The sequence below is a fragment of the Eulemur rufifrons genome, chromosome 29 (assembly GCF_041146395.1).
Source record: "Eulemur rufifrons isolate Redbay chromosome 29, OSU_ERuf_1, whole genome shotgun sequence".
In the NCBI taxonomy this organism is placed as follows: Eukaryota; Metazoa; Chordata; class Mammalia; order Primates; family Lemuridae; genus Eulemur; species Eulemur rufifrons.
Window position 1 is genome coordinate 10,430,555 of NC_091011.1, and position 13,640 is coordinate 10,444,194.

The 13,640-nt window shown below is 37.3% G+C and overlaps 1 protein-coding gene and 1 non-coding gene across 2 annotated transcripts in view; both read right to left on the reverse strand.

Annotated features, from left to right (window-relative positions):
* The window catches only part of ADCY1 (adenylate cyclase 1), a 149,056-nt gene that overhangs the window by 93,424 nt on the left and 41,992 nt on the right, over window positions 1–13,640 (reverse strand). The window contains exon 4 of the mRNA XM_069462359.1: window positions 409–520. Within this exon, the coding sequence (XP_069318460.1) occupies window positions 409–520 (112 nt within the window). The remainder of the gene's footprint in view (window positions 1–408; window positions 521–13,640) is intronic.
* On the reverse strand, window positions 13,063–13,126 carry LOC138377713 (U7 small nuclear RNA). The gene has a single exon (XR_011231869.1). It is a non-coding gene; the product is annotated as a U7 small nuclear RNA (small nuclear RNA).

Sequence of the window (13,640 nt, forward strand, 5' to 3'; positions counted from 1 at the left end):
AACAGGGCCTGCTCCAGCAGCGCCCGCAGCCGAGGCTGCCTCAGAACAGAGGGGGCTGAGCCTCCAGCTCTGTCTGCCACAGGGCAGCATGGTGGCACACAGGGCAGGCCCAGACCTACGCGCGGCCTGCACAACAGAGCCCTGTGCACGGAAGTCCTTGCTCAAAGGCACGCTGGCCACGCTTGTGCAAGCACTCTGCTATCTGGTAAATGCAAGTCCCAGGTCCAAGGAAAGGAATCAGTGAACAGTAAGGCTAAAAACAACTGGTGACTTATAATCTTGACAGAAGAATTGCTTAGCAAACAGTCTAGTTCATATTCCAAATATAGGGAATCCACCTGGCATATCGTTATTCCAGAAGCAATTCTATTATAATTTAATTCGAACAAAGAAAAATGCTGCACTTACTGTGGCTAATTCGTCGAACTTGCCAAAAAGCTCATTGAGGAGTTTCACCAGCTCCTGGGCCGTGCACTGGGACGCCAAGCCCGTGAAGCCCACGATGTCTGCAAACAGGATGCTGCAAGAGAAAGGAGTGCCAGGCCGCCCTCCTCACAGCCACTTAGGAAACAACCCCTAGAGCTGCGTGGACATTTGTACCTACAAATCACGTTAGCATAAATCACCCCATTTATTCCTCAATGCAGGCTGGAAATGAAGGCTTCTTGTTCCCATTTTACAGGTGAGAAGATGGAGGCTCAAAAAAGCCACAGGACACCCTCTTGGCCACAGGCGGAGTAAATACTGGGGCCATTCAGAGTTCGCCATCCCCCATGCTGATCCTTGACACCACACAGGGATATCCCACCTGGTCTCCGCTAGAACTGCCTGCCCTTCCTGGGGAGCCACAGCACTGGGATGCAGCCAGCAGCACAGAGCAGAAGTGATTTGCTTTTAAATGCATGGCCCCTCCATACCCTATGTCTCCCCTCTGCCAGCTGGAAGCAGGTGACCATGAGCCCCTGGCTGTGGTGTCAAAGCTTCACAATGGAAGGGGACAGTGTCCCTGACTTACTGGGCAATGGCACTGCCCCCTTAGTCTGCGATGAGGGCAGGAAACACATTCTCTTGTGCTGAAGCCTCTAAATACTGGGTGTCTATTTTTTACAGAACTGGGGTCAACCTAAACAACACAATGTTCACCCACAGAACAGAACTATTTTTTCTGGAGATAATAAGACTTTAAAAACATTTTTTCTATTGTTTTCTCTTCTTATAAAATTAAAAGATGCTCTTTGCGGAGTATTAGAGAAATGAAGAAAAATCATGATTTTGTCTGGAAAAATTCTGTATCTTTAAGATATCTCTTAACAAGGTCCTGGCCGGGAGCGGTGGCTCACGCCTGTAATCCTAGCACTCTGGGAGGCCGAGGCGGGTGGATCGCTCAAGGTCAGGAGTTCGAGACCAGCCTGAGCAATGAGCGAGACCTCGTCTCTACTAAAAATAGAAAGAAATTATCTGGCCAACTAAAATATATATAGAAAAAAAAATTAGCCGGGCATGGTGGCGCATGCCTGTAGTCCCAGCTACTCGGGAGGCTGAGGCAGTAGGATTGCTTAAGCCCAGGCGTTTGAGGTTGCTGTGAGCTAGGCTGACGCCACGGCACTCACTCTAGCCCGGGCAACAAAGCGACACTCTGTCTCAAAAAAAAAAAAAAAAAAAACAAAACAAAACAAGGTCCCAACCATTTATTCACCTTTTACCAAAGTGTTCTTGGCTTTTCCCTAACTTTGGTACTTCCTGAACCCAGGCCACCCCTCAGCACCCCTCTATGAACGTCATAAATGCCAAGTAAAGGTAAACAACTATTCTCATCAACAACAGGTGTTGCCAAAGAGGGAACAGCCAGGAGGGGCAGGAGGGAGATGGGCTTAGAGCTTGGACTCCAGGGAAGCTGTCCAGCTCTGCCGGTGACAGCAATAGGACCACAGCAACTTACCTAAGTGTTCTGCATGTCTGTCCTTTCCTCAGTAAAATGAGAGCAAGACTAGAGTTCAGGTCATACCTTGCATCTAATAAGAGCTCAATAATTGTTTATAATCATTTATAATAATTTTAAGAATTCATTCATTTATTCATTTGTTCATTCAACAATTATTTATTGAGGGCCATATGTGCTGGCCTTATTCTCGGTGCTTGGAATTTAGCAGTGAACAAACGATTCAAATACCCCTGCCCTCAGAAAGATTCCATTCTATTCAGAGAAGGGGGAGACATGCAGAGTATGTCAAAAGTGACACATGTAACTATAAAGAAATTGAAGCAGAGAAGATGGTATGGAGTTGTATGCACTGCAAACTAGGATTGAAGGAGGGGAGGAAGGGAAGGAGGCACACAGACACCGAAAGAAGAAGGTTCCAGGCAGAGGATACAGCAGGTGCTGCTCCTGTAACTTCTGCTGGATACAGAATTCTTATCTTTTTATTTTATCCTTTGAATATGCCATTCCACTGCCTTCTGGTCACCCTGAGTTCTGACGAAAAATCGGCTGGTCATCTTGTCGAAGATCCCTTGTAGATGATAAGTCATTTTTCTCCAGGTGCTTTCAAAATTGTCTCCTTGTCTTTAACTTTGGACAGTTTAATCATGATGTGTGTTGGTATGGGTCTCTTTGAGTTTATCCACCTTGGGGTATGGCAGCCTTCTTAGATGTGTAGGTTAATGTTTTCCAAAATATTTGAGACATTTTTAGCCATTATTGCTTCATGTATTCTTTCTGCCCATTTCTCTCTTTCTCTCCTCTGGGACTCTCACTATACGTGTATTGATGTGCCTGATGGTGCCCTGCAGGTCTCTGAGGGTCTCTTCATTTTCCTCATGCTTTATTTCATTTTGGTCTTCAGACTGGATAATCTCAATTGACCTCGCTTCAATTTCACTGATTCTTTTTTCTACCTGCTCAAATCTGCTGTTGAACCCCTCTAGTGAATTTTTCATTTCAATTATTGTATTTTTCAAATTTGGAATTTCTACTTGGGTTTTTAAAAATAATTTGTCTCTCTATTGGTGTTTTCTATTTGGTGAGAAACCATTCTCAGAGTTTCCTTTAGTTATTTAAAGGCAGTTTGTCCCTTGAATACATTTAAAATAGCTGACAAAGTTTTTTGTCTAAGAAGCCCAATGTCTAGGTTTCCTCAGGGCCAGTTTCTATTGACTGCCTTTTTTTTTTTCCCCTGTGTGTGGGCCAACCATGCTTGTTTTCTTGTATATCTCATACATTTTTGTTGAGAACTGAATAATATAGTGTTCAGATTTCCCCTGTAGCACCCTGCCCCAACATCAGGGATTGCTGTTGTTGCTGTTTATTTTTTATGTTGCTTATTTAGTGACTTTTCTGAACTAATTCTACATGAGCATGGTCTTTGAAATCCCTAGAATTGTTCCCAGAGTCTTTCAGAGCACCCTATGGATGTCTCATTCCCCAGTTCTTCCTTTAAGTTTTTTTGTTATCTTGCTGTTTGCCTCAACTGTTATCACTGCCTAAGGCAGCTGTGATATTAAATAATCGCCACTGACTGTTTTGGACAAGTGTGCCGAGCAAAGGCTGTTCACACTTGCATTGAGTTAGGTCAAATAAAGACAATTCTTATGAGTGTGGTTTTCCATGGAACTTCCAGACAGGTCCAATAATGACAACTCTCTGAGAATGGGGCTTTCAAAGAGCACGAACCCCAGTCCGAACCCCTCCAGTGGCTGCCAGTTTGCCGTTTTTCACTGCGATTGTGATTGTTGGTTTTCAAAGTCACCACGAAGCTGAGGAGATGAGAGGATGAGAACAGGATAAGCTAAAACACCTCAGAGCTTGCTGTTCTTCCTGGGATTTGGTTGTTTTTCTTAAATAAACACTCCTAGATTGTTGCAAGTCTTTGGTTCATTTCCAGAGTTCTGACATTGATTCTGACAATTTTTGTCAGCATTCTTGTTGCTTTCACAGACGAGAGGATTTTCAGATGTACTTACTCTGCCGTTTCTGCGGACATCTGCCTGCTAGGAACTGTGAATGGTGCACTGAGCATGGACTTTAATTCCCGAGTGATTCAGAATCACTGGAGGATTCCAGTGAGGACAGTAATGAGATCAATGAGGTGTTCACATCTGGGAAATAGACATCTACGACAGCTGCTAGAGGACGGCCACAGAGGCAAGGGTGGAGCTGGCACCGTCGCCATAAAGGAGGCTCAGTTCCTCACGTACCCAGGCTGCCGCACCTGCACCCAGCGGCATGAGCCCACCTGTTACTGTGGGACCAAAGAGCCCACCAGGGGGTGCAGATGGAAATTTTCAAGCAGGGAAGAAAAGTGGTGACTCTCCATATCTGTATTTCTTGCTCCCCAGCAGGAAAAGAGCTGAGAGAAAGGCACTGAGTTGTCCTTGCACCTTACCCAACTCTAGCTGCAGCCCCAGAAGATCCCTGACTTTAAAAAAAAATTAAATTGTGGTAAGAACACATAACATGAAATCTAATGTCTTAAAAAAATTAAGGGTACATACTGTTGACTACAGGTGAAGTATTTTACAGCAGATATCCACAGCTTATTCATGTTTCTTGAATAAAACTTTATGGCCATTGACTAGTAACTCTCCATTTCATCATCCCCCCAGGCCCTGGTAACCAGCAAGCCACTCTGGTTCTATGAACTATTTTAAATACTTCATACAAGTGGATTTATGCTGTACTTGTCTTCCTGGGACTGCTTTATTTCACTTAGTATAATGTACTCAAGTTTCATCTATATTGTCGCATATTGCAGAATCTCCTTTTAAAGGCTGAAAAGCATTCCATTTTATATACATACCACATTTTCTTTTTGTAACAGTTTTATTGAGATATCATTGACATAAAAATTGCGTGTGAGAGGATGTGTGTGTATATGTGCGTGGGTATATCTGGTGTACAGCTTTATGTTTTGCTAAACATATACATGGTGAAATGATTACCACAATCAAGCTAATTAAAGTACCCATCACCTTTAGACACTTACAGTTGTGTGTGTTAAGAAGGTAAAATTTAAGACCTATCCTCTTAGCAAATTTCAAGTATACAATATGGTTAAACATCATGACCGTGCTGTATATTAGGTTTGCAGAATTTATACATCCTACATAACGAAAACTTTGTAGTCCTTCACCAATGTCAGCTCACTTTTTTCTCTCCCAGCCCCTGGAAACCACTATCTTACTTTGTTTCTATGAGTTTGACTATTTTGGTTCCACCTGTAAGTGAGATCATGCAGATCTTTCAGTGCCTTACTCATTTAGCTTATAATATCCTCCAGCTCCAGCCATGCTATTGAAAACGGCAACATTTTTGTTACTAATATATACATATATTTTAATTAACACATAATTTTATGTATTTATGGGGTGGAGTATGGTATTTCAATATATGTATACAATGTGTAGTTATCAAATCAGGGTAATTAGGGCACCCATCACCTCGAATTTTTATTTATTTGTGTTAGTAACATTCAAAATTCTCTCTTCTAGCTATTTGAAAAAACACAGTTATTGTTTACTATAATCACTCTACAGTGCTATAGAACAATAGACCTTATTCCTCCTATCTAGCTGTAACTTTGTATCCATTAAGCAACCCAACCCCTCCCTACCCCTCCGAATTTTCCCATCCTCTAGTAACCACCATTCTAATCTCTACTTCTACAAGATTAACTATTTCAGCTTCCATGTGAGGGGTGACATTTATCTTTCTGTGCCTGGATTATTTCACTTAACATAATGTCCTCATGTTGACATGAATGGCAGGACTTTTTTATGGCTGAATAGTATTCCATTCTGTATATATACCACATTTTCTACCCTTTCCTCTGTTGATGGACACTGGGGTTGATTCCATATTTTGGCTCTTATGAACAGTGCTGCTATAAGCAGGCAGTGTAGATAGCTCTTCAAGATACTGATTTCCTTTCCTTTGGATATATATCCAATAGAGGGATTGCTGGATCATATAGCAGCTCTGTTTTTAGCTTTTTGAGGACTTTCCAGACTATTTTCCATAATGGCTGTACTAATTTACAGTCTTAACAGCATATAAGAGTTCTCTTTTCTCCACATCCTCACCAGCATTAGGTCTTTGTCTTTTTGATAATGACCATCCTAACTGGGGTGAGATGATATCTCTTTGTAGTTTTGATTTGCATTTCCCTGATGAAGTTGAACCTTTTTTCATATATTTTTTGGCCATCTGTATGTCTTATTTTGAAAAATGTCTATTCAGATTCTTTGCCCATTTTTTCATTAGATTACTTGGGAGGTTGCTGTTGAGTTCCTTGTATATTCTGGATATTAATCCCTTGTCAGATGTATAGTTTGCAAATGTTCTCTTCCACTCTTCTGTTGTCACTTCACTCTGTTAATTGTTTCTTTTGCTGTGCAGAAGCTTTTTATAACAGTATGATATAATCACATCTCTAGTTATCTTGCTGCCTATGACTTTGATCACTTAACGATAAAATATTTGCCCAGACCAATATCCTAAGGCATTTCCTTCATGTTTCCCTCTAGTAATTTCTTAGTTTCAGGTTTTAAATTTAAGTCTTTAATCCATTTTGAGTTGATTTTTGTTTATGGTAAGAGATAGGAGTCTAGTTTCATTCTTCTGCATATGTATATCCAGTTTATCCAGCACCATTTATTAAAGAGACTGTGCCTTTTCCCCAATGAATGTTTGTGGCATATCTGTCAAAAATCAGTTGGCTGAAAATACACAAATTTATTTCTGGGTTCCCTATTCTGTTCCGTTGTTCTATGTGTATGTTTTTATGACAATATCATACAGTTTGGGTTACTATAGCTTTGTAGTACATTTGGAAATCAAGTAGTGTGATGCCTCCAGCTTTGTTCTTTTTGCTCAAGATCGTTTTGGCTATTCAGGGTATTTTCTAGTTTCATATGAATTGTTGGATTGTTTTTTTCTAACTCTGTGAAGAATGTCATTGATATTTTGATAGGGACGGTATTAAATATGGAGATCACTTTAGGTAGTATGGTCATTTTTACAATATTTACTCTTCCAGTCCATGAACATGAAATGTCTTTCCATAATTTTGTGTCCTCTTCAATTTGTTTCATCATTATTTTATAGTTTTCATTGTAGAGATCTTTTACATCTTTGGTTAAATGTATTTCTAAGTACTTTATTTTTTGTAGATATTGTAAATGGGATTATTTTCTAGATTTGTTTTTCACTAGTTCACTATTGGTATATAGAAATGCTATTGATTTTGTATATTGATTTTGTATTCTGCAACTGTATTGAATTTTTTTATCAATTCTAAAACTTTTTGGTGGAGTATTTAGGTTTTTCTATAGATAAGATGATGTCATCTGCAAACAGGGATAATTTTATTTCCTCCTTTTTAAATCTGGATGCCTTTTATTTCTTTATCTTGCCTTATTGTTATGGCTAGAACTTCCAGTACTATGTCAAATAACAGTGGTAAAAGAGGGAATCTTTGTCTTGTTCCAGTTCTTACAGGGAAAGTTTTCAACCTTCCCCATTCATTGTGACATTGGCTGTGGGTTTGTCACACATAGATTTTATTTTATTTAGGTACATTACTTGTAGTCCTAATTTGTTTAGTTTTTATCATGAAAGGATATTGAATTTTATCAAATATTTTTTCTGCATCTATTGAGATGATCATATAATTTTTTGGTCCTTCATTCTGTTGATATATCACATTTATTGATTTGTGTATGTTGAACTATCCTTGCAACCCTGGGATAAATCCCACTTGAACATGGTATATAATCTTTTTGATATGATGTTAGATTCAGTTTGCTAGTATTTTATAGAGGATTTTTGTGTCTATGTTGATCAAGGAGATTGGCCTATAGTTTTCTTTTCTTCTTGTGTCCTTGTCTGGTTTTGGTATCAGGGTAATGCTGGCCTCATAGAATGAGTTTGGAAGAATTCCTTCCTCTACAATTTTCTGGAATAGTTTGAGAAGAACTGGTCTTAGTTCTTCTTTAAAAGTTTGGTAGAATTCAGCAGTGAAGCCATGCAGTCCTGGGCTTTTCTTTTTTGGGAGGCTTTTTATTACTGATTTAATATTTTTGCTCATTACTGGTCTGTGTAAGTTTTCCATTTCTTCCTGGTTCAATCTTGGTAGATTACATGTGTCCAGGAATATGTCCATTTCCTCTAGGTTTTACAATCTGTTGGTCTATGTTGTTCATAATAGTTATCTAATTGATCCTTTGTATTTCTGTGCTGTAAGTTGTAATGTCTCCTTTTTCTTTTCTGATTTTATTTATCTGTACCTTCTGTTGTTTCTTAGTCTAACTAATACTTTGTTGATTTTGTTTATCTTGTTAAAAAAAAACTTTTTGTTTCATTGATCCATTATATTGTTTTTTAGTCTCTATTTTGTTTAGTTCTGTTCTGGTCTTTATTATTTTTTCCCTTCTACTAATTTTGGTTTTGGTTTGTTCTTACTTTTCCAGTTCCTTGAGGTGCATTGTTAGGTTGTTTATTTGAAATCTTTCTACTGTTTTGATGCAGACATTTATTACTATAAAATTCCCTCTCAGTACTACTTTCACTGTATCTCACAGGTTTTGGTATGTGGTGTTTCCATTTTTTTTAATAGAAATGAGGACTTGCTATGCTGCCAAGGCTGAAATGAAGTGACTATTCACAGGTACAATCAAAGCACACTGCAGTCTTGAACTCTTGGGCTCAAGTGATTCTCTCTCCTTATCATCCATACTAGCTAGGACTACAGGTGCACACCAGCACACCCAGACTGATCCCTTTATTATAATAAAGTGATCTTCTTTGTCCCTCTTTACAGTTTTTAATTTAACATTTATTTTATCTGATATGATTTTATCTACTCCTGCTTCTATTTGTTTTCCAGTAGAGTGCATTATCTTCTTCAAACCCTTCACTTTCAGTCTGTGTGTCTTTACCATGAAGTGAGCTTCTTGTAGGCAGCATATAGTTGGGACTTGTTTTACTATCCATTCAACCATACTGTCTTGTAAATCAGAAATTTAATCTGTTTGCATTCAAAGTTAACAGCGATATGTGAGGACTTACTCCTATCACTTTGTCATTTGTTTTCAATTGTTTTGTATTTCCTTTGTTTCTTTCTTTTTCTTTTATTGTTTATCTTTGCAGTTTGGTGGTTTTCTGTCATGACAGGGTGTGATTTCTTTCTCCTTCTCATTTGTATATCTGGTCTACCAGTGAGTTTTATACTTTCCCATGTTTGCTTGATGGTATTGTCCTTTCACTTCCAGATGTAGGGCTTCCTTAAGCATTTCTTTTAAGGCCAGTGTAGCAGTGATGAACTCCCCTAGTTTTTGCTTGTCTGGGAAAGACTATTTCTCTTTCATTTCTGAAGGATAGGTTGGCTGGGTATGGTATTCTTGAATGATAGTTTTTACTTTCAGCACTTTGACTATATCATCCCATTCAATCCTGGCCTGTAACATTCCTGCTGAGAAATCCACTATTAATTTAATGGGGATTCCTATATAGATGACTTGACACATTTCTCTTGCTGTTTTTAGAATTCTCCCTTTGACTTTTGGCAGTTTGACTATAATGTGCCTTAAAAAAAGAGAACCTTTTTGAATTGAAATTATTTGGGAACATTTGAGCTTCCTGGATCTTGATGTGTAGATATCTCCCCCAAAGTATGGAAAATTTTCAACTACTATTTCATTAAATAGGTTTTCTATGTCTTTTCCCATCTCTTCTCCTTCTGAAAATGGCACAATGTGAAAATTTGTTCACATAATAGTATTCCATAGTCCTGTAGGATTTTTTCATTTCTTCATTCTTTTTCTCTTTTTCTGACTGGGTTATTTCAAAAAACATGTTTTCAAGTTCATAAATTCCTTCTTTTGTTTGATCTAGTCTATTACTAACACTCTTGATTGTATTTTTTATTTCATTCACTGAATTCTCTACCTCCAAGATTTCTGTTTGGTTCTTTTTTATGATATCTATCACTTTGTTGAATTTCTCATTCAGATCATGAATTGTCTTCCTGATTTTGTTAAATTGTCTATCTACAATCTCTTGTTTCTTGCTGAGTTTCCTTCAGGTTATTTTGAATTCCTTCGCAAGCAATTCATAAATTTCTCTTTCTTTGGGGTCAGCTACAGGATAATTATTGGGTTTCTTTGATAGTGTCATATTTCCTTTCTTCTTCATGTTTCTTATATCCCTACATTGATATCTGTGCATCTGATGGAGCAGTTGCCTCCTCAAATTTTTTACAGTGACTTTCATTGGGAAAGACTTCTACCTGCAGCTGCAGTTGTGTCCTAGGGTGTCAGCCAGGTAGGGTATGTTAGCCGTGTTCTGGGTGGATGCATTAGTTTAGTCTCTGTGTGGTTTTTTCAGCTATGGTCAACTCTTCTGGAGTTGAGCTGTTGGGTGGGTCCCTGCTCTGGGGAAATGCAGGGCTAGTTGACCTGTGCCTCGGTTGGAGCACTCCTTACTTGGGGCAGGGTGCAGGGATGATCCATGCTCTGGGAACCTGTGAGGCTGTTTGGAGGCTGTCACTACTCAGGTGCTGCTCCTTTCTTCTAAGACTGAATAATATTCTAATACATACATATACTATATTTTCTCTATTCATCTGTTGAGGACATTTAGGTTGTTTCCACATCTTACCTATTGCAAATATTAGCACAATGAACATGGGAGTACACATAAATATTCAACATACTGATTTCATTTCCTTTGGTTACATACTCAGAAGTGGGATTGCTGGATGATATGATAGTCCTGTTTTTAATTTTTTGAGAACTCTCCATACTGATTTCCATATTGGCTGTACTAATTTATACTCCTACCAACAAGGTTCCCTTTCCTCCAGTACTAACCAACACTTGTCTCTTGTCTTTTTAATAATAGCTATTCTGACAGGTGTAAAGTGATATCTCACTGTAATTCTAATTTGCCTTGCCCTAATGATTAAAGATGGTGAGTATCTTTTCAAACATCCATTGGCAATCTGAATTTCTTTTTTGAGAAGTGTCTATTTAAGTCCTTTGCCCATTTTTTAAATCAAGATATTTATATTTTTGGTATTGAGTTGTATATCTTCCTTAAATATTTTGGATTTTAACCCCTTATCAGATACATGGCTTAAAAATATTTTGCCCCATCCTATAGGTTTATTTTTCTTTAGTTGATTATTTCTTTTACTGAGCAGAAGCTTTTTAGTTTGATGATATCCCACATGTTTATTTTTACTTCTCTTGCTTACATTTTTGGTGTTATATCTATGAAATGATTTCTAAGACCAAGGTCATGGAGCTATCCGCCTATGTTTTTTCATCTAGGAGTTTTACAGTTTCATGTCTTACATTTAAAGTTTTAATCCATTTTGAGGTGATTTTTGTTTATGGTATCAGATAAATGTCCAATTTTATTCTTCACAAGGATATCCATTTTTTCCAACAACATATATTGAAGAGATTATCCTTTACCCATTGTATACACTTGGTAGCACCCTTTTTAAAGACTAACTGACCATATATGTGTATGTGTGTGGATTTATTTCTTGGCTCTTTATTCTGCTCTATCAGTCTATGTGCCAGCACCATATTGTTCTCATTACTTTAGCTTTGCAGTATAATTTGAAGGCAAGAAGTGTGGTGCCTGCAGCTTTGTTATTCTTGCTCAAGACTGCTTTGGCTATCCAGGGTCTTATGTGTTTCCAAATAAATTTTAGAATTGTTTTTTCTATTTCTTTATTTTAAAATGTCATTGGAGTTTTGATAGGTAGATTGATTCTGTAGATCACTCCAAGTAGTATGGACATCTTGATAATATTATGTCTTCCAATCCATGAACATGGGATATCTTTCCATTTATTTGTGTCTTGTTTAATTTCTTTTTGAAACTTCACTAAATTCATTTATTAGTTATAATAGTTTTTAAGGAGTCTTTAGAGTTTTCTATATATAATATCATATAATCTGCAAAGAAAACAATTTTACTTCTTCCTTTCCACATTGAATGCCTTTTTTGTTTTTCTTATTCTTACCTAATTGCTCTAGCTAGGACTTCCAGTACTATGCTGAATTGAAGTGGTGAGAGTGAACATCCTCATCGTGTTCCTGATCTTAGAGGAAAAGCTTTCAGTTTTTCATCACTGAGTGTGATGGTAGCTGTGAAATTTTCATATATACCCTTTATTTTGTTGAACTACTTTCCCTCTATCCTAGTTTCTTAAGAGTATTCATCATGAAAGGGTGTTAAATTTTGTCAAATATTATTTTTGCAGCTATTGAGATGATCACGTGATTTTTATTTTTTATTCTCGTAATATGTTGTATCACATTAGTTGATTTTCATATGTTGAACCATACTTGCATCCCAAGGATAAATCCCACTTGTCATGGTGTATGATTCATTTAATGTCCTCTTGGATGCAGTTGCTAGTATCTTATTGAGGATATTTGCATTGACATTTATCAGGGATATTGGCCTATAATTTTCTTTTCTTGTAGTGTTCTTGTCTGGCTTTGGTAACAGAATAATGCTGAATTCATAGTTTAAAGTGTTTCTTCCTCTTCAATTTTTTGAGAAGAATTACCATTAATTCTTCTTTAAATATTTGGTATAATTTACCAGTGACGCCATCTGGGCCTGAGCTTTTAATGATTGGGAGGTTTTGATAACTGATTCAATCTCTATACTATTTATACATCTGTTCAAACTTTTTGTTTCTTAATGACTTAGTCTTGGCATGTTGTATGCTTCTAGGTATTTGTTTGAATTTTTCTATGTTATCCAGTTTATATAATTGTTCACAGTAATCTCTTATGATCATTTTTATTTCTGTGGCATCAGTTGTAGTATCTATTTTTTCATTTCCAACTTTATTGGAGTCTTAGACTAGCTAAGGATTTGTCAATTTTGTTGATCTTTTCCTAAAGCAACTCCTAGTTTTGTAGATTGTTTCTATTGCTTTTCTATTTTCTATTTAATTTATTTCTGTTCTAATCTTTGTTATTTCCTTCCTTCTGCCAACTTTGTTTTTTGTTTGTTTGTTTTGTTTTTGTTTTTTGGGGGGTGGTTTCTGCTAAAGACTGGAAAACCTGCTAGACAAATTCCAAAAGAGCTGTAACACTCTTCAGCCAACTTTGGACTTAATTTTTAATTTTCTTTTTAGCTCCCTGAGGTGTAAAGTTAGATTATTGATTGGAAATCTTTCTTCTTTTTTAATGTAGTCATTTGTCACTATGAACTTCCTCCTATTACTGCTTTGGCTGCATCCCATAAGTTTTGGAATGCTGTGTTTTCATTTTCATTTGTCTGGAGGTAATTTCTAATTTCCTCTTTGATTCCTTCTTTTACTTAATAATTTTTCAAGGGCATGTTTTTTAATTTCCACACATTCATATATTTTCCAGTATTCTTTCTGCTATTGACTTTTAGTTTCATTCCACTGTGGTCAGCAAAGATATCTGGTATGATTTCACTCTTCCTATCTAACATGTTGTCTATCCTGGATAAAGAGTCATGTGCACTTGAGAAGAATGTGTATTCTGCTATTGAGTGAATTGTCCTATATGTCTATTAGGTCAATTTGGTCTACATTGTCATTAAAATTTTCTGCTTTCTTTTTGACATTCTTTCTGTTCTG